This window comes from Sceloporus undulatus, chromosome 2, assembly GCF_019175285.1.
Source record: "Sceloporus undulatus isolate JIND9_A2432 ecotype Alabama chromosome 2, SceUnd_v1.1, whole genome shotgun sequence".
NCBI classification, from domain to species: Eukaryota; Metazoa; Chordata; class Lepidosauria; order Squamata; family Phrynosomatidae; genus Sceloporus; species Sceloporus undulatus.
Window position 1 is genome coordinate 132,946,318 of NC_056523.1, and position 19,969 is coordinate 132,966,286.

Consider the following 19,969-nt stretch of genomic DNA (forward strand, 5'->3'; position numbering starts at 1 on the left):
TATATGAACTGAGTTACCCTGGTCTCCAAGGAAACACAATTTCTCTATAGTGTCTTCTTCATAACAGACATAAACTACAACTTCCAAGATTACTGAGCCATTCTGTTTAAAGTAGTTAGTGACAACTGTAGCATTTTGAAAATGAGACTTAGTTCCTTGATTACTATAAAGCTTCACTACAAGACTGCATGCCCTTATCAAGCTAAAAGTAGGACCAGAGAAATACAGTAGTACCTGTTGCTTAACAGACTTAAATAATGACAGCCCTGTTCAAAACATTGAGTCTGTACTGACATTTGCACTGTCTCCTGGCCCTTTCTAATAGAATACTTTTTCCTCTTCACATTTCAGACACTGACTGTCAAATCAGAGGATGTATATGCTATGAATCCACCAAAGTTTGACAGAATTGAGGATATGGCAATGCTGACTCACTTGCATGAACCTGCAGTTTTGTATAACCTCAAAGATCGTTACAGCTCCTGGATGATTTATGTAAGTTTTCTTAAATGTGGGGCAATGGAAGAACTCCCCAAAGGGATAGACCATAATTATCCTTCTCCTGGTTTTCATGCAGACTTACTCGGGTCTCTTCTGTGTCACTGTCAATCCATACAAATGGCTTCCTGTGTACAATCCAGAGGTGGTGGCTGGTTACCGGGGCAAAAAACGTTCAGAGGCACCTCCCCACATCTTCTCCATCTCTGACAATGCTTATCAGTTCATGCTAACTGGTACGTGAACTTCAAAACTGAAAGGGGAATAAACCAACATAAGCAGAACAGTATTATTGAAACTATGATGACAGTATCAGTCTCTTTTTAAAAGTGTATCATATTCTCCCTGTTTCCATACAATTAATTTAGTCATTGTCAGCAACTGCCTCTATAGCACTGTAAGCATGGTATTTTGCCTTTCTTTCTGACAGATCGCGAAAATCAATCTATCCTGATCACGTAAGTAGGCACTTCAAATTTGTCTGCCTTTATTTTGGCAACGCACAGTTGTGGCATAGCTAATGTACTCATTTTTTTTCTTTACAAATGCTTAACTCAACTGTTCTTCACAGTGGAGAATCTGGTGCTGGAAAGACTGTCAACACCAAGCGTGTCATCCAGTATTTTGCAACAATTGCAGCTACTGGAGAAGCTGGCAAGAAAAAGGAATCACAATCCAAGATGAAGGTATGATCCACAGTAGAGTTAGGCTTTATGAGCCCTTTACAGAGAACTCTAAAGGGATCTTAGATTTACTGTCCAGAGAGGCCCTTCTCTTTGTCCCACCACTGTTTTAGGCTCATTTGGTGGGAACAAGGGAAAGGGCCTTCTTGATGGCTGCTCCCAGACTCTGGAACTCCCTCCCTAGTCAGGTCAGTCCTTCCATTAGCAAGTGAAGACATTTTATGCCATCAGAATTTTGGAGACTGACTGAAGTGGACTTTTAATACTGTGTGGTACTGTTTTTAAGGTTCACATGTAGTCTTTTAATGAATTTTAATTTGTTTTAATATTTACTGTTTTAACTTTATGAACTAATTGTTTTTAAATATATAATATAAATATAAATTTATATTTTTATAGCTTTAAACTGCATTTTTTAAATATGCTGTTAGCTTTCTTGAGTTTCATTATTGAGAGAAAGGTGGGATATAAAATAATAATAATAATAATAATAATAATAATAATAATAATAATTCAAGTAGTTGGTCTCAGGATGCTTCAAAATTACCCAGAGATAGAAAGGCCATATCATCTTCCCACCATCCAATTACTTCATTTTATAATTTATTTGTATCCTGTTTAAACTTTGTAGGTTACTTTGAATCCTAGTTCCAGGAAAAAGGGCAGGATATAAATAAAATATAAAATAACTATATCATCCAAGCCATTGTATTCCCCATTACCATGTAGGGATGTGAGAGCTGGACAGTGAAAAAAGCAGATAGGATGAACATTAATTCATTTGAAATATGATGCTGGAGAAGAGTGCCAAAAAGACAAACAATTTGATCCTAAAACAAATCAAGCCTAAACTCTCCCTGGAAGGCAAGATGAGGTTGTCATACTTCAGCCACATCATGAGAAGGCAAAATTCATTAGAAAAGGCATTGATGTGGGTAATGTAGAGAACAGTAGAAAGAGAGGAAGCATGCTAGATGGATAGATTTAGTTAGGGAGATCACAGGCCTGAGCCTACAGGATCTGAGCGGAGAGGTAGAGGATAAGGGGGTTTGGAGAATTCTCATTCACAGGGCTGCCATGAGTTAAGGCTGACTCGAAGGCAGCTAACAACAGCTATATATATAGTATTTTAACTATCTATCTAGAACTATTTATAACTAAATATAACATAAAATAAAAATTGAAACACGTAACTATTTTATTATCACCAGCGTAGTTTACGTGCACAAGGAATTTCTTCCAATGCTTCTGTATTTTTCATAACATAGATAACCTGTTAAAGATGTAAACCAAAACAATGGAAACCTTTGACTAGTAAAACTGGGACCCATCTGGAAGCAGTGAGTTTCAGATGCTTGTTTGCTTTCAGGGAATAATTACTATATCACCTGTATGAAACTATTTTGCCCAGAATAGTCTTTATCCTAAAGTGAATAAAACCTGAATCAGATTCCCTTAAGAAACTGGGGTCCTCTGTTCTTCAGCTTTGTCATGTTTCAAGATCTAACTACCCATTTGATTTTACACATAAACTGGAGACAGAAGCAAGTTAAATAACTGTTTTGATGAGGAATTAGTGTGAAAAACAAGTTCTTAGCAGTAGTGATTTGAATCCACCAAAGGTGCACAAACACTGCATCCCATTTGCAGTTCCAGCACACTTGCATTGACCCACACTAAATGTACACAAAATGTAAATAAACAAGAAAACATAAGTATGTATTTAAGACTGCTAAATCCACTGAATACAGAATGAGCCTCATTTAACTTCATGATATTAGCTTGAAGTTGGTTTACTGCTCTGTACTTATACTTCAGTGCTCTGACTGATGAGAATTCCAAAGGTTGAGGCTTTACACACATGGTTTTGTTTCCTTGAATGAGTTCACTGGAGGTTTATGACATTTGTGTGACATGAGCAAAACACTTGTGAAATTAAGATTGCAATCCTAAATCCATTTACTGGAGAATAATACCCAATGTAACTTTGTGGTACTTACTTCTGAGCAAACTTATACAACTGTGCTGCAAAATTCAGTCCTATGCACATATATCTGGGGTAAGCTGAATCAAACACAGTGCAATTTATCTTTGAACAGATATATACAGGATTGTGCCATGAGAATCCATATGGGTTCAGTTGCAACTATATCCATTGTCTATCGTTTTACACTTTTTTTCTCCATTTCAACAGGGGACACTTGAGGATCAAATCATTAGTGCCAACCCTTTGCTGGAGGCCTTTGGGAATGCCAAAACTGTGAGGAATGACAACTCCTCCCGCTTTGTAAGTGGCACAACAAACTGTAGGGGTGTGGCTTTTGTTTACAAACAACTGTACTTTTCATCCCTTTCATACAACAATTAGGCTTGGGAGAAGAAAGCTGGTTCCAGTGCTCGAGGGAGCAGCTTGAGTGGGGAGGTCAGGACAACCAAAACGGTGAAAGGCCTGGAAACTATGCCCTGTGAGGAGTGGCTTAGGAAGCTGGGTATGTTTAACCTGGCTGGAGAAGAGAAGGTTAATGGGTGGCATGATGAGCATGGTTAAATATTTGAAGGGATGTCATATTGAGGATGGAGCAAGCTTGTTTTCTACTGCTCCAGAGACTAGGATACAAAGCAATGAATTCAAGCTACAGGAAAAGCAATTCTGTCTAAACATTAGGGATAACTTTCTGATAGCAAGAGTTCTTCAACAGTGAATGAGAGTGGTGGGGTCTCCTTCTTTGGAGGTCTTTAAACAGAGGCTGGATGGCCATCTGTCAGGAGTGTTTTGATTATGTCTTCCTGCATGGCAGGTGGTTGGACTGGATGGGCCTTAGAGTCTATGACTGGATGAAGATAACTCTTCTCTTCTTGTGTATGGTGAACTTTCTTCCACTTTCACAGCAATTGGACTTGATTTCAATGGAAGGCTTCCCCTCCCTGCAGCCTAATTCCTACAAAGGAAGCATGTGTCTGTTATATGTTGTATGATGTATGTATGAATCTATGTAAATGTGTGTGTTATGTGTACATGGATGAATTGGTCTGTGTTATACGTAAGAGAGAATATGTGTGTGTGGTCTGCATATCTTACAATATTTCACATGTAAAAATTGGAACATGTGCAGCTGAGCAACATCAGAGTGTGGTCAAAAGAGTATAGCCAGGCAACAACAGGGCAAAAGTTATTAAGGGGAATGCACAAACTACAGTTTTAAACAAAGTTGTCTTGGAATACATGTACTGAATTTAGAAAAGATGGGGGGAAATGGGGATAAAACCCAAATCAATCAATTCAATACTCTCTGTGTGTACACAAACATCTTGATTAACAATATGTATAATGTTATATAATACATTATTATAAAATCAAAATTCCTTTTTTAAAAAATCAGGCCTAGTTCAAAATTACATCCCTGGTCACTGCATGTGCTTTATGTTCACACTCATCCACTCTGCCAATGCACACTATACATCATACCAAATCCCATCTTCCTCATAATACTCATTTGGTCACACTGAGCTAGTCATAGCCTCTTGGCTTAATTTCACCGGTTTATTATTAGACTTAAAATCTATGGAGAAATAATGTACAATAATTTTAGCTCCAAGAAATAAATGGAAATAGTTAAGAAAAATATACTACAGTTGGAGAAAACATAATTGTCAAAAGAAATCAATGCATTCCAATGGACTTTGAGAGAAAAAGAGAGAATAAATCAAACGAAAGGGTGCGGGGAGAAGAAAACTGGGAAAACTAGGACAGAACTGAAGAGGGGTGTATGTGTGATATTTTCAAATCAGGAATGCTTCTTTGCAATACTGGTCCTTTTTAAATACCAAAGAACTATTGACAGAGATCAAATCTTTGAGTGCCTGAAGTGCTGAATCCTTTTTGCTCTGGAAAGGGCAAGATGCTGCCTCCTCCTCTTGCCTGCTCTTCACTGGAATACAATTATCTCTCCCCATGCACTGATTAACTGTTAGCACCTTTGAAGTCATTTTGCAAAGCTCTAGCCAGCAGTTTACAGGCTGACAAGACAAATGTGGGACATTTTAAAACCAGCTGAGAATCCAAGAAAGCAGATTAGCCACGGCCATCCTGTTTGATCCATGACAACTGGAAATTATGGGTGTGTGCATGTCTGGAATGGTCCGGACCACTGTTACTTTGAAATAGCCCTCTATTACTTTGTTTGCACCTATTGTTTGTATAGCCCTCTGGCAGAGATCTGGAAGGTTAGCCAGATGGGAGTGTGGGCCTTGGGGTAAAGACACTTTTCCTCTCTTGTTTCCAGGTTCCAAAAGTCACCATCAGATTTTAGATCATATCATCTATTTCATGGTACAGTGTTTGATTGCTCATCAAAGTGTTATACTGGGGAAAGCCCAATTGGACGAAACTAGCAGGCTTACATTGTGGATAAACTGTAAAGGACTTAACTAGTGACAGATCAGAATTTTCAAACAGATTTCTCAAACTCACAATCATTTTGGCTAAGCTGAACTCCATTACTGAATGTTTTTAGGGCTGGAGTGTTGATTTCATTTTAGCTCCTGAAGCCTCCTTTCTGAACAAGAAACCTTGTCTCATTTTTTAAAAAATACAACTTGTATTTTGATGTCTTGCAGGAGAGGGAGCAGAGCAGTGCAAATCAATGGTGCAGGTGGTAAAAGTCAAAAGCTGAAGTTCAGCATCTCTCTTCTTTTTGTCTTTTATGTGAAGTGAAATGCTCTGTATCTTTTCGGGAAATCCTTGTATGAACAATGTTTCCTTTGGGTTATCAAAACATAAAAACTAAACATAGATCTAATACCCTCCAACTGTCCTGATTAGTCCTCTGTCACCCCACTTTTCATCTGCTTTTAAAATGTCCTAATTGTTTTCTTCTCTTCCCACTTTTTCCCTTTGTCTTCAGTTTACTTCACTTGCTGCAAAGTGCCAAAATAGTTTGCACTTAATTAACTGAGCAGGGGCAAGAGAAGAGGACTGGTGGAATCTTATCCTTCCTAGTAGGCTCAGGCAAATGCAAAGTGCTGTGGCCTCTCCTAATTTGTCTGTTCTTCCTCATGAATAATTTTTATCTTGGTCACTCTCTGATGTGGGTTGACCACATATGACCTAGCTTTCATCTGTGCAATGTTGGAAGGTATGCTATTTGAGTTTTCTGATTTCTCTAATAGCTATCACATCTTTCTGCTCCTCAGGGCAAATTCATTCGGATTCATTTTGGTGCCACTGGGAAACTGGCCTCTGCAGATATTGAGACCTGTAAGTACCTGGATCAGAATGTAGTTTGATTGCATATCAGTTTTGGCTTACAAGCATTCATGTGGATTTCTCTTGCAGATCTGCTGGAAAAATCAAGAGTAACTTTTCAGCTGAAGGCTGAGAGAAGTTACCACATTTTCTATCAGATCATGTCCAATAAGAAGCCAGAACTGATAGGTAAGTAATTTTAATTTATTGCCTTCCTGAATTTCATGGACTGTCAAGTAAGACAAAAGAGAACATGATTCAGTATCACAAAGTTGGAAGAGACCCCAAGGCCCATCCAGTCCCATCCTGCCATACAGGAATACACAGTCGAAGCAGTCCCTACAGATGGCCATCCAGTCTCTGTTTAAAAACTTCGAAAGAAGTAGACTCTAGCACACACTGAGGCAGCATGGTGGAAACTGTTGTCCTATTGGAGCTGCTCAGAAGAAATTACATTTGGTTTCCTGACCTTTTAGGTGCCAATCTTACACAAACTTACCTAGGAATAATGGGGTTTGCTTTCTGATAGACTGTTAATCTCTTTTTATATCTGAATTCAGGCTGTCCTATTCTAATTAGTAGAAGTATTCTGTTTGTATTTCAGAAATGCTTCTCATTACAACTAACCCTTATGACTATCCATTTATAAGCCAAGGGGAGATATCTGTCCAAAGCATTGATGACCAAGAGGAGCTAATAGCTACTGATGTGAGTGCAAGTCATGATTGTTGTTGTTTGTTGTTGTTGGGTGCCTTTCACTCACTTTCAACATATGGTGATCCTAAGGCAAGCCTATCATGTTTTTTTGGTAAGATTTGTTCAGAGGAGGTTTGCCATTACATGTGACTTGCCCAGGGTTACCCAGTGGGTTTTATGGCTGAGCTGGGAATCAAACCCTGGTCTTCAGAGTCATAGTCAAACCCCTACACCCTGCTTGTTTTCAAGTATAAGGACTTGTAATTCCTATTAATGACTAATCATTCTGACTAATTGTTGCATGGACCATTTCCCTCTGTGATACAGACAGCTATAGACATCCTGGGCTTCACTGCTGAAGAGAAAGTTGGGATCTATAAACTCACAGGGGCAGTGATGCATTACGGGAACATGAAGTTTAAGCAGAAACCACGAGAGGAGCAGGCAGAGCCTGATGGCACTGAAGGTAATGGATCTATTGTACAGTATATACCCACTATTCAGAAATGCTAGCTTTTGGAGCTTGTGGATAACATGAATTTTAATGAAAGATGTACAAAGCATTCCTGGAATGGGCCATTCTAATTATAGGAAGAAAGAATTTCCCAGATGTTGGTATATTTCCCCTCCTTAAAAAAATATAATGAGTTTCTTGGGATCTTCTAATTGCGAATTTATTTTTGTTTTTAAAATTGCTATCTTGATTGAGAGGCATAGGCTAAAGATGAAAAGAAAGATTTAAAAGATGCTTTCAAATCCTTTAGGACTCTTTGCTGGTGTGGGGATGGGGAGAAACAGAAAAGTAAAAGGTTCATCTTGGCTAGATGGTGAAGCTGTGAGATCTGTTGGTAGCTTAAAACTCCCACAATAGAGTCTGCATACCTGTAGAATTGGTTTAAGGTGTGTTGATAGCAGGTTTCACTTGGTCTACAGACAAAGCTTTATCTATAGAGAAGGATAGAGCCAATTATCTTCACATCCTCTGAGCTGAAACCTGAGGCAAATGCTCCTTGAACAATCCTAGAGGTTTGACAACTCACCATTTTAATTATACTTTAGTGATCTAATAAGTTATCAGATTGGCCCAGTTGTGCTTTTGCATTGCAACCATGGACCACACAGTTGTGTTTCTTTCCCTTTTTGTTGTTGTTGTTGTTGAGAGAGAGAGAGAGAAGAAATGAATGAACTGAATGAATAAAGGGGTGAAGCTTTTCAATCAAGGCGTTTTTGTTTGTTCTGTGGAAGATTTTATATGGGACTCAACTTTTGAAAGCTAAAGGATAATAATTACTATTTTTTAAAAATGTGGATTAGACATCTGTTTGAAAATGGATTCAAGAGATGCCTTACATTAGCTCATTGTTGTGCTCTGACCAGAAGTCAGAATAGCCTCTTCTTTCTTCAGATTAGTTCTGCCACAAACTTCACTATCTACATCACTCAGGACCCTAGGTAGTCTGAAAGCATTTCATAACCATTTGCTTCTCATTCTGTTGTACAGAGGCTGACAAGACAGCTTATCTGATGGGCCTGAACTCTTCTGACCTGCTGAAAGCCCTGTGCTTTCCCCGAGTGAAAGTGGGGAACGAATATGTGACCAAAGGTCAGACTGTAGACCAGGTGAGTGCATGCAGCAAATTAAAAGCATTTGCCAACTTTTGTGAAGAACCTTTGGGCATGGTACATTTCTTTTCTTCAATATGTTCTTCAGTTTAGGATGATCAGTTTTGGGGAAAATTCTGGTGACATTGCTCCTGCTTTAAATCAACGTTAGAATGCTATTTTTAAAAAGTTATGTTTTTGGATAGCCAGGAATGCGAATTAGGTGAGATGTGAAAATATCTGCAAGGATATCCAGCATTATTGCTACCTTCATGTAGGCCCCATTCCCACTGGGCCATTTACCCTGGAAGGAACTGGGCAGATTTGGATCCCCCCTCTCGAATCTCTCCAGAAACAAGTACCCACTATCTTTTACCTTGATTGGGGTAATTTACCCCTCTGAAGTTCACATTTTTGGTACCAGTTTAAAATGAAGGCTCCTTTGCTGGCAATCAAATTCTCTTCTGCTTTTGTCAGAGATGACGTCTCTTGCAGCCATTGGGCAATGGAAGGGGTGCTTTCCCCCCTCCTTTTAAAAAAAAAAACTGGCAGCAAAGTGCGCATATTCTGTCAAATGTAAAAACCTCCAGGTGTGTGTGTGTGTTGTGTCTATTTGCATCATTATGCATTATGGCAACCCTAAAACGACCCCATCCTGGGGTTTTGTTGGCAAGATTGGTTCCGAGAAGATTTGCCATTGGCTTTCCCCTGAGGGTGAGAGAGTGTGACTGCCCCAAAGTCATGGGTTTCCGCAGCCTTCCAGCCTCCCCTTTGCTTCCAGCCCAATGCTACACCCCTTGCCTCCCCCCATGCCATGCCATCCTGTTCCCGTCATAATAATAATACTACTAATAATATTTCCTTGCCCCAGAATGCATCCTCTTGCTTTGTTTTCCCTCCTTGCGACCTCAGAATGCACACACATACATATGTAGCAAAAGCATTCACATATTGTATCAATTTACCAAATTGAATGGGAAACATTTGTAACATTCGCATTGTAGCATTCAAATCTTACACACAATAATAATAATAATAATAATAATAATAATAATAGTAATAGACTTTTGCAAACTGAGATGCCCTGGAGGAAGCAAGGAAGTGAAAGGCAAATAGCACAAGCACACACACACACGTAGCATTCGAATCTTACAACAACAACAACAACAATAAAGCCTTTTGCAAACTGAGGTGCCCTGACGGAAGCAAGGAAGTGAAAGGGAAAAACAAGCACACACACATTCTATATATTTATCACCCTGTAGCAAAAATCATCTGAGAAAAATAGAAATTAAGAAATAAAAAGAGAGAAAACTGCTTGCGAGAGGGAGGCATGTTCCGTTCTCTGCTCTCCCTCTGACCATGCCTCCCCTGAACTCTCTGGCTCCTTCTTTTTCCTCCTCTTCCTTCACCCGATGAAGGGGAGGCATGTTCTGCCCTCTGCCCTTCCTCTGACCTAAATCCCTCCCCTGAACTTGACCCGATCATGATTGGGGACAAGTTCATATTGACAAAACCTGTTTTTTTAAAAAAAGATACAGCTTTTACTCCACTTTCAAAAGACCCGCGCCAAGGGACATTTGCCCCTGAACGGGTATGAAAGCCTCCAATTCGCCTGTGGAAGAATTGGGGCCAATATGAACTTCCCGTGGTTAATCCGGGTTCTGATCTGGGGTAAAAGGTAGTCTGAATGGTCCCTTAGATAATCTTTTTAAAAGATGAATGCTGGGCTTGTTCAACTTGGTGAAGAGAAGACTGAGATTGAGGGGTGACATAATTGCACTTTTTAAATAGTTCAAGGGTTGTCACAGAGAAGAAGGGACAGGTTTGTTACCTGCTGCCTCAGATGGTAAAAATAGGTCTAATGGTTTTAAATTAAAGGAGAGTAAATTTAAATTAATCATTAGATGGGATTTCTTGACAGTAAGACTAGGTCAGTAATGGAACTAATTGCCTAGAGAGGTGGTGAGGTCTCCTTGTCTGAAGTCTTCAAGAAGAGGATGGACAGACATCTTCTACTCTATATTCTTCCCTTTTGGCTTTGGCTTCCAAGGATAAAATAACATTATTTACTCATCGAAGGAGGAGCTCAGTGTAGAACGACTTGATATTTAAGCTGCCCATTTTTGTGATGATTTCTGAGCTAGAATCAGTCAGTGTCCATTTTATCTAACACTATTATTCCTGGGCCAGATGATGTGACTTGCTTTAGTAACACTGGTGTTCACTTTGTGCTAATCTCAGGTGCATCATGCTGTCAATGCCCTTTCTAAATCAGTGTATGAAAAGCTGTTTTTCTGGATGGTGGCACGTATCAATCAACAGCTGGATACAAAACTGCCCAGACAACACTTTATTGGAGTCTTAGACATTGCAGGCTTTGAGATCTTTGAGGTATGTAGATCTATTTTGACCTCTTGACCATCCTATATGAACTATCATTTGCTTTCTTCACTTCTTACCAGAGAATAGCTACAAATGGTGACACAAAGAGTTTAGATAAGAATAATTGTATTAAACTATAGACTTTTGCTATCTGTGGTGGAAAGACTGGAATAGGTTTTGTACATTCGCTTCCTTCTAGGAGAAGGAATGGTCATCACTCTACTAAAACCCCAGAGAACTGTTAATAAAAGAAAATCTGTTACTGTTCCCTGTGGCTGGACATATCAACATGACTAACATGCTTGCAATTTTTTAAAAAAGAAACGCTTAAACTGTGTTTCTTCAAGGCTAACGTTATAATAATGGAATATATGCATTCCACCACGGTTATCATTCAGAGGCCTAAGGCAGATGTGCATCAGCTTTGTGAGCATTAATAAAGCATGTTTCTTCTTTTCTCCTAGTACAACAGCTTGGAACAGCTCTGTATCAACTTCACTAATGAGAAACTGCAACAGTTTTTCAACCATCACATGTTTGTTCTGGAGCAAGAAGAATACAAGAAAGAAGGAATTGAATGGACTTTCATAGATTTTGGAATGGATTTGGCAGCTTGCATTGAACTTATTGAGAAGGTATATTGGAATATTATCTTGTAAATAAGTATCTGCTTCAGCAAAAAATACATCTGGAATAAATCTATGTTTGTTTTTCAATGTAGCCAATGGGCATTTTCTCCATCTTGGAAGAGGAGTGCATGTTTCCTAAGGCAACTGATACTTCTTTCAAGAACAAGCTCTATGATCAGCATCTTGGAAAATCTGCCAACTTCCAGAAGCCCAAGCCTGCCAAAGGCAAAGTAGAGGCCCATTTCTCCCTGGTGCACTATGCAGGAATTGTGGACTATAACATTAGTGGCTGGTTGGAGAAGAACAAGGACCCTTTGAATGAAACTGTTGTGGCACTCTATCAGAAATCATCCATTAAGATTTTGGCCAATCTTTATGCCACCTTCGCTACTCTAGAGGATGGTGAGTTATGGTAACACTTTGCCCTGTCTTGCAGCTCATTTACCTTTCTTATCTCTGAACTGTGTCAATTCTTACTTCATATGTGATTAGAATGTTAGCCAAAGTACCCAATGAATAAGCTAATTAGAGGGTAAAAATTAAGTTTACAAACATGGTACGTAACATTCAAAAGAAAAAAAAAACAATTGAGGGAAGCCTTCGGTTTAATTTTATTTTGTCAAGGTTGTAAACTATTTAATTTGGTTAGAGTATTTTGTAAAATGACTGTGAAGAGAGTAGTAGACTGAAACCAATAAAATGAAATAAAGCTACAGAAATATATTAGTGTAAAGACCAAAGGCATACAATAAAGAGAATCACCTGGAAGTTGTAAAATTTCTTAGATAATTAGTCACATGGATTTTCTTTTAACTTTTTGTAACGTACTATCTGTATGGTATTGTATTACAAGGGATATTAATTATTGTACAAGAGCACAAGGAATCATGAAATTAAAAAATGGTATGTAAAAAAAGTGTAAACTATATTTTATAAAAAATAAAGATTATAAAAATAAGAACAAAAAAAAAGAGCTAAACTGGATCTAAAAAAAATAGACAGCTAATTATTCTTATATCCTACCTTCCAGCAGAAGGGGGTACTGCAAAGAAGAAAGGAGCCAAAAAGAAGGGATCATCTTTCCAAACTGTTTCTGCACTTTTCAGGGTAAGACTCACTGATGTCTATAGAAAAACAGAGCCCTGCTCATGTTTGGAAGTGTGTTGGTAAATTAGTGATATATATATATATATATATATATATATATGTGTGTGTGTGTGTGTGTGTGTGTGTGTGTGTGTGTGTATCAGGGTGGACACCAAAGCAGCCTCTGAACCACACCACCTCTGAATTTTATGGCCCCTGATTCCCCCATCTCCTGGAGCTCCCCAATTATTATAAATGGCATGATTTTCAGGCAATATTCACCCCTCAAAACCACAACAAATGGGTGAAAATGCCCTCTCGTGCCTCCACTGCATTTTTTCTTTTTTGGTTGTATAGGGGCCAAAACAGTGACTGGAAATGATATCACATCATATATTTTAAGTTGACATTTTGACCAATATACAGTCAGAAAAAGAGGCACTTTCAGGCAAGTGCAGTCCCTGGGAGTAGTGAAAATTTTCCCCTACTGCATGTACAGTTGCTTTTTCCTGATATATATGGAATGTCTATGTATAGACAGATAAACTTTTGTGTAAGTACTGGGCTACATACAATATTGTGCTGGTACTGCTTTACCAGCGCAACACTTCCCTTCCTTTCCTTCCTGTCCTTAGTGTAGCCTTAAGTGCCATGTGCAAATCATGGCTAAGAGTTTCCAATCCCACATGGGAAGTTGCAGTGGGAAGAGAACAGGCTTCCTCTTAATTCTTCAGGATCTTACTGTTCCACCAACAGAAGCAAACATCGGATCCTACACGTTGTCAGTAATATTATTTTAAATAATAGAGTACTATAGATGTGTCCACCTAAGCCCTGGAGAGTCTGAGCTAAAGCAAGGATTCTATCACCCAGAGATATCTCTGACTTTGTTTTTTTTAAATACTGCAAATATCTTGAGGCTCTCTGAGACAGATTACTGTAACTTTAACAGTATTGTGATATTGTTTTTGCATATACAGTCACCCCCGCTTTTCGTGGGGAATCCATTCCAGCCCCCCCCCCCCTGAAACCGGAAAATTGCCAATATTCAAGCCCCATTGGTTTGAATGGCAGTGTGTACCACGGAAACCTGGCCCATTTTGTCCCCTTCCATCTTATGCTTGAGCATATGAACAGGTGAGGGACATGGATTCCAAGCCCATAAAAACAGAGGGATGATTGTATAACCCTTTAAAAATGTATTAATTTGAAATAAATGCTTATTAGATTTAAAGTTAAACTGTTCAAATTACAGTATGAAAAAGGTGAGGAAGGCCCCATTCAGACTGGCATCAAAAACCTGGAAGGAACTGGGCTGATTCAGATGTCCTTCCCCTGAATCTCTCTGTTAGCAAGTGCCCACTACAAAAAGAGGGGCATTTTAAATCGAATGCATTCTGTGCCTGCTGTGAAGATGCCTGCTGTCAATCAAGTGATCGTCATGGTGACGTTTTTGCAGGGGCATCAGAAGTGTCCTTTTTTAAAGAGCCATGCACAAAATGCCCCAAAGTGTCAATTTTTTTAAAACCTCTTTTTTGTGTGTTGTGTGTATGTGTGGGCATTTGGGTCAGATCTGCCCCTGTCCCCATTTTCAATCCCATGCACGCTAATGCATCCCCCACTCCTTGCCCCCCAGAGTGCCTCTTACATATGAAATGATGATGATGATGATGATAATAATAATAATAAAATTCCTCACCTCGGAAATGCCAGAAAAGGATGCAATTGCCATGCATTTTATTTTTTGCTTTTAAAAGCAATTCAGGGCTGCCTCTAAATTCAGTAGCAAAAGCATGTATCATTTGTCTAATTGACAAGAGCAAAAAATGTAACATTCGCATTGTAGGTCTGCCCTTTGATTGTAACATTTGCATTCACAAAATTTCCCTTTTTCTGGAAGCGAGCAGAGAAAAGGGAAAGTGCACAAGCTGCTAGCCCTGCTCTATCTGCCTCAAGAAAAAAAAAACATGCGCATATTTGGTCAAAAATAATTAAAAAAAATATGAAAAGGGGGGGGGGGTGCCTGATGTGAGCCCCGATCGTGCCCTGCCTTTGACCTGACCTGACCTGACCCTTTTCCTCTTGCTAGAGGAGCTTTGCCATTGCCTTCCAGTGAGGCTGAGAGAGTGTGACCTGTCAGTTCCAACTAAAGTAGACCCATGGAATGAATTGGGAATAAAATGGAAATGCAGTGCAGGCATTCCTGTAGCATCCTCATATAACACAAATAATAATAATAATCCAGGAGCAAGAGGAAGTGAAAGTAGAACAAGCAGCCTTGCCCCAACGTAGCCCCGCAACCCAATTCCCCCTGGAAATCTTCCTCCTCCTTCCTTCAGACCCTCTCCTTCCTCGGGGATGCCCATTGACCCTTTCCCCCAGCTCCTTCATCCTCCTCCTCCTCCGTTTTAGGATCCCCTCCATGGCTCCCTTCCTCCCACGGCCCCTTTCTCCTCCTCCTCCTCTTCCTCCTCCTCCTTCATCACTTTCTCCACCCCCACCTCTCTCGGACAGCCTTCTGCAGCCCAAAAGTCACCCCTGATCTCCCCCTTTCCTCCTGTCACCCTTTGCATCCAGATTCCCCTTTTTTCGGCTCTTTCCTCCTCCTCCTCCTCCTCCTCCTCCCCCCTCCCTTCTGATGATGGGAGGGAATGCTCCGACCTCTGCCCGCCCCCTGACTCTAATCCCTCCCTAATTTGCCCCGATCATGATCGAGGGCAAGTTCAAATTTTGCGCAACCCTTGAGAAAAGACGGATTTTAGCCCGAATCTGGATACCCTGGGGTAAGGGCCATTTGCTTGTGCAAGCCCCGACATGGATTGTGACGGAATCAGGCCCAATATGAACTTCACATGGAAGAATCACTTTCAAACCCGGTTTTTACTGTAGTCTGAATGGCCCCGAAGTAGACCAAGTCTACGAAAGCTTATACTACAGCTTTTTTTCCACCAGTCTCAAAGGTGCTACAAGATTGTATCCCATTGTATACTGATATTCCATATTATCATGTCTCTGGGTTCATGTTACAGGAAAATCTGAATAAATTGATGTCTAATTTACGGACAACTCATCCACATTTTGTGCGGTGCATCATCCCCAATGAAACCAAAACTCCAGGTAACTTACAGAATTTGACATGTGGATTTCCAGAAAGACTTCACCATCACACCACGAGAAGATGACATTTTTTTCTGTCTTCGCTTATCCAGGGGCAATGGATCACAAGCTTGTCCTACACCAACTGAGATGTAATGGTGTGCTTGAAGGCATTCGAATCTGCAGGAAAGGGTTTCCAAACAGAATCGCATATGGAGATTTTAAACAAAGGTCTGTCAGCTAAAATTTTCTTTGACCAGCTAATTTGCACTGAGGTGCTGGACAGAAAAATGTTTTCTAGATATCTAGATACTTGAGAAAGTATCTCTCCCTATATGAGATCTGCTGAGGGGGCCCTCCAACTAGGTAAATACATAGTGTGGGGAAATGGGAGAGGGCCTTTTCTGCTGTGGCACCCCAGTTGTGGAATGCCCTTCCCTTGGAGGCCTGATTGGTGCCAACACTGAATTTATTTATGCGCCAAGTGAAAGAGTGGCTGTTCATGAATGCCTTTGGACTCTTTGAGTCATCTCAAATAGTTTTTAAATTTTAAATATTTTAAATCTTTTAAACTCATTGTTGTGTTTAATCTGTTTTTAGTTTATTTAAATTATTTTATTGTTTTAATCTGTTTTACCTTCTTTGTTTTAATTACCTATATCCAAGAGCAAGACAAGTATCTGAGTATCATGCTATGTTTGATTCAACAATATTTACATGTAAAACCTCTGCCCTTTTGTGGGAAATGGCAAATATTATGGTAAATATTGGCTAGTTACACCGAAATTTTCCCTTTCTAATTTTTTACAATCTGGAGAACTACTATAATCAATAATCAATAATCTTTCTGACGCTTTGTGAACTGTTATCTAAATCAGGCAGAGATCAGAACATTAGTGAAAATGCTCGACACATTTTTTTAACCACTAGGGAGGTTGAAAAATAATCCATTTGCTGGAACCACAGGACTGGTGAAAAAATGGCATACAAAATGTCAGTCAGTACAATTGCCTGCAAGTGTCACATTGTGTTGTTTGCTCCTTCAAAAGAGCTCTTTAAGGAAGGTTGCCTTTGCTAGCCTGGTACTTTCCACATGTGTACAAATATCCCCAACCACAGTTGCTGGTGAGTGTGGTTTGCTGCAGTTTCTATCCCATCACATCTGGAACATACCACATTGAAGAAGGCTTTCTTAAACATGATGTCTCACAACCTGAGCATGTATGGATGTTTGTTTGTTTGTTTGTTGATCTGTTGCAGCTCTTCTCTTCTTTCCACCCGCACTGGACCCAGCAATATGTAAATTGTTCACTCACCTTTCAAACACTGTGGATTATTTAAGGGAGAACAGCATAACACTTTAAAAAGTTCTGTCAATTCTCTTAACAACCTTTAAAAACCACCTTTTAAAGATAACCTGAATACAGTAAGGTTTATATCAAAACTAAAAAAATAGCTGTGGCCAAGATCTCATATTGTTCCACACATTGTAAGAGTTACACAGGTAGAATTCTGCTATAGTCTTCACTCCTCACTCTTTAAATGGTCAGTGGTTGGTGGAGAGTAGGAAGGGTGGGATTATCTGCTCCATAGCCAGATGCAGAAGGGCTGTTTGACAGTGGAACAAACTCCTCCGGAGTGTAGTGGAGTCTCCTTCCTTAAACAGAGGCTGGATGGACATTTGCCGGGTATGCTTTGATTTAGATTTCCTGCATGGCAGGGAGTTGGACTGGATGGCCCTTGCAGTCTCTTCCAACTCTACGATTCTATGATTCTATCCATGACTAATGGCATCTTCTCTTGAGATCTGCTAAAGTCTCTGGAGGTTTCAGAGGATGATGCAATCATTCTGCATCTGGCTAATAGGACATAGCCAGATGTTTCTCTGATCCTCTGCATGCTTCACTTGTAATGGAATGGTAATTCAGTTTGACTATTGCAGGAAAACTGAATTTTCTCTCTCTTGTTGCAGAGGATGGAAGAGAATACCAATTTCCACAATGACCAAAAAACAAAGACACTTAACCTTACATAAATGTAAGATAAGATTCTGATTTCATATGTCAAGAAACAGGATGACAGCTACTCTTTGTTATCACTTGTTATGTTACTGTGAAATAGAACTCTGTCATACCTTTGTTACAAAAGAAAATCCTTTTAACTTGTTGTAGGAAGCTGCATTACTCTATTTCCTTTACTTCCTGCCTCTATAGGCAGAGGTAAACAAGTTATGGCTCTTTAAAGGTTATTGGACAGCAACATCAATCAGTCCTAGCAAATACAACTCATGGTGAAGGATCAGTGGCATCCATTCAATGGGAGCTGTAATCCAGAAATATCTGGAGAGCCATAAATTGCCCATCTTTAATCTAAGCCATTAGAGGACATTAGAAATGTCCTCTTCTCTGAAATTCAATTCTAAAATTACCTGTTTTTGTTTAAATGGACAGATACCGAGTTCTAAATGCCAGTGCTATCCCAGAAGGCCAGTTTATGGACAGCAAGAAAGCCTGTGAGAAACTGCTGGGATCTATTGATATTGATCACACTCAGTACAAATTTGGGCACACCAAAGTAAGCAGCACTTCTTTATGCTGAGAACATAGGTGGATGTTTTAAACATGCAAAGCAGCAACTGCACTTTCAATTCTCTTTGCAGGTATTCTTCAAGGCTGGGTTGCTGGGTCTTTTGGAAGAGATGAGAGATGATCGTCTAGCATTGCTCATTACTCGCACACAGGCTATGTGTAGGGGGTACCTCATGAGAATGGAATACCAAAAAATGGTGGCGAGAAGGTAGGATATCTTTCTCTTCCACAGCACTTGTCATCTGGCCTTCTACAATTTATTAGACACTTTCCCTCCTACCGCGCTTCTCCAAAAGCATGAGAAAAAATATAGGGCTATACTCAGCATCACACAATCAGATTTCTGCTCACTTACTTTTCCCTTCCTCTTCCCCCCCACTTTACCTTCTTGTGTGTTTCCCAGACCCACTCCAGACGGTCTGTCAACCCCATGGAGACAATTTTGGGAAGAGGGCATGCAGGTGTTGCACAGGGAAAGGAAACTTCTTTCACCAGAGCATCTGTTCTGCTGCTGGCAAACATATTACTGAAAAAAAAAATCCAAGGGAATATTGAAAAAGAGATTTTGAAGCATCATCTCTTGAAATTGCACTTTGCTTTTTTGGTGTTTCAATGATGCAACCCTGTCATTTCCCATTTAAAACCAGAACTGCTTTTGGATCAGATATTGACACTTCTATTTTATGTAGAAGCACAGGTAAACTGAAAGTTGCTAAGACATTTGTTCTAGCCTCTCCTACATTTTTATAACTAATATTGTAGGTGCAACAGAGATTTCAGATATAGGTGTTCTAAATCTAAACTAAGGAAAACAATCGGTGTTAAGTAGTTGCATATTCATTTGAATAATGTTAGGTGGAGTTTTTTGAAAAAAATTGAACTGTTGAAATCCTGACTTTTAAAAAAAAATCTTGTTTTTTGCACGATTAACTGTTTGGATTGGTTCTATCCCAGGGAAGCTATTTTCACCATTCAATACAACATTCGCTCATTCATGAATGTCAAACACTGGCCTTGGATGAAACTGTTCTTCAAAATTAAACCACTTTTGAGGAGCGCGGAAGCAGAGAAAGAAATGGCCACAATGAAAGAAGAATTTAAAAGAACTAAGGAGGAACTTGCTAAATCTGAAGCCAAAAGAAAGGAACTAGAAGAAAAAATGGTATCATTACTGCAAGAGAAAAATGATCTGCACCTGCAAGTACAATCTGTAAGTAACTGACAAATATCTTCCCTCCATGGTCATCTTAAGAAATCTGGTGTCCTAACAGATCATTAATATAAATATATTTATTACTTTTATCTTACATATAGATTTCTTTCTCACTCAAAGTGAGTTCCAGCAATGTTATGTACAGAATAACATAGTACATTCAATAAAACAGACTAATAGCACAGTCCAGATTAAGACCTGAATTGGATGAGGGAAAGATGACCTTGGAAGTTTCAACTATGCTGGCA

General features: G+C 39.4%; 1 protein-coding gene and 1 long non-coding RNA gene across 4 annotated transcripts in view; one reads left to right on the forward strand and one right to left on the reverse strand.

Annotated features, from left to right (window-relative positions):
• LOC121921425 (myosin-3) overlaps positions 1-19,969 on the forward strand; it is a 40,746-nt gene that overhangs the window by 2,294 nt on the left and 18,483 nt on the right. For 2 of the 3 annotated variants that reach the window (XM_042449515.1, XM_042449516.1), the window contains 19 exons: positions 352-495; positions 578-734; positions 929-956; positions 1,070-1,184; positions 3,376-3,468; positions 6,375-6,438; positions 6,517-6,615; positions 7,031-7,134; positions 7,450-7,588; positions 8,624-8,742; positions 10,969-11,118; positions 11,574-11,744; positions 11,831-12,140; positions 12,769-12,845; positions 15,854-15,941; positions 16,034-16,151; positions 18,371-18,494; positions 18,580-18,716; positions 19,463-19,718. In XM_042449515.1, coding sequence (XP_042305449.1) covers positions 352-495; positions 578-734; positions 929-956; positions 1,070-1,184; positions 3,376-3,468; positions 6,375-6,438; positions 6,517-6,615; positions 7,031-7,134; positions 7,450-7,588; positions 8,624-8,742; positions 10,969-11,118; positions 11,574-11,744; positions 11,831-12,140; positions 12,769-12,845; positions 15,854-15,941; positions 16,034-16,151; positions 18,371-18,494; positions 18,580-18,716; positions 19,463-19,718 — 2,493 coding nt within the window. The remainder of the gene's footprint in view (positions 1-351; positions 496-577; positions 735-928; positions 957-1,069; positions 1,185-3,375; positions 3,469-6,374; positions 6,439-6,516; positions 6,616-7,030; positions 7,135-7,449; positions 7,589-8,623; positions 8,743-10,968; positions 11,119-11,573; positions 11,745-11,830; positions 12,141-12,768; positions 12,846-15,853; positions 15,942-16,033; positions 16,152-18,370; positions 18,495-18,579; positions 18,717-19,462; positions 19,719-19,969) is intronic. The other variant, XM_042449517.1, reaches the window with a different exon arrangement.
• The window catches only part of LOC121921440, a 60,564-nt gene continuing 41,238 nt past the window's right edge, over positions 644-19,969 (reverse strand). The window contains exon 3 of the long non-coding RNA XR_006101945.1: positions 644-751. This is a non-coding gene — a long non-coding RNA (uncharacterized LOC121921440). The remainder of the gene's footprint in view (positions 752-19,969) is intronic.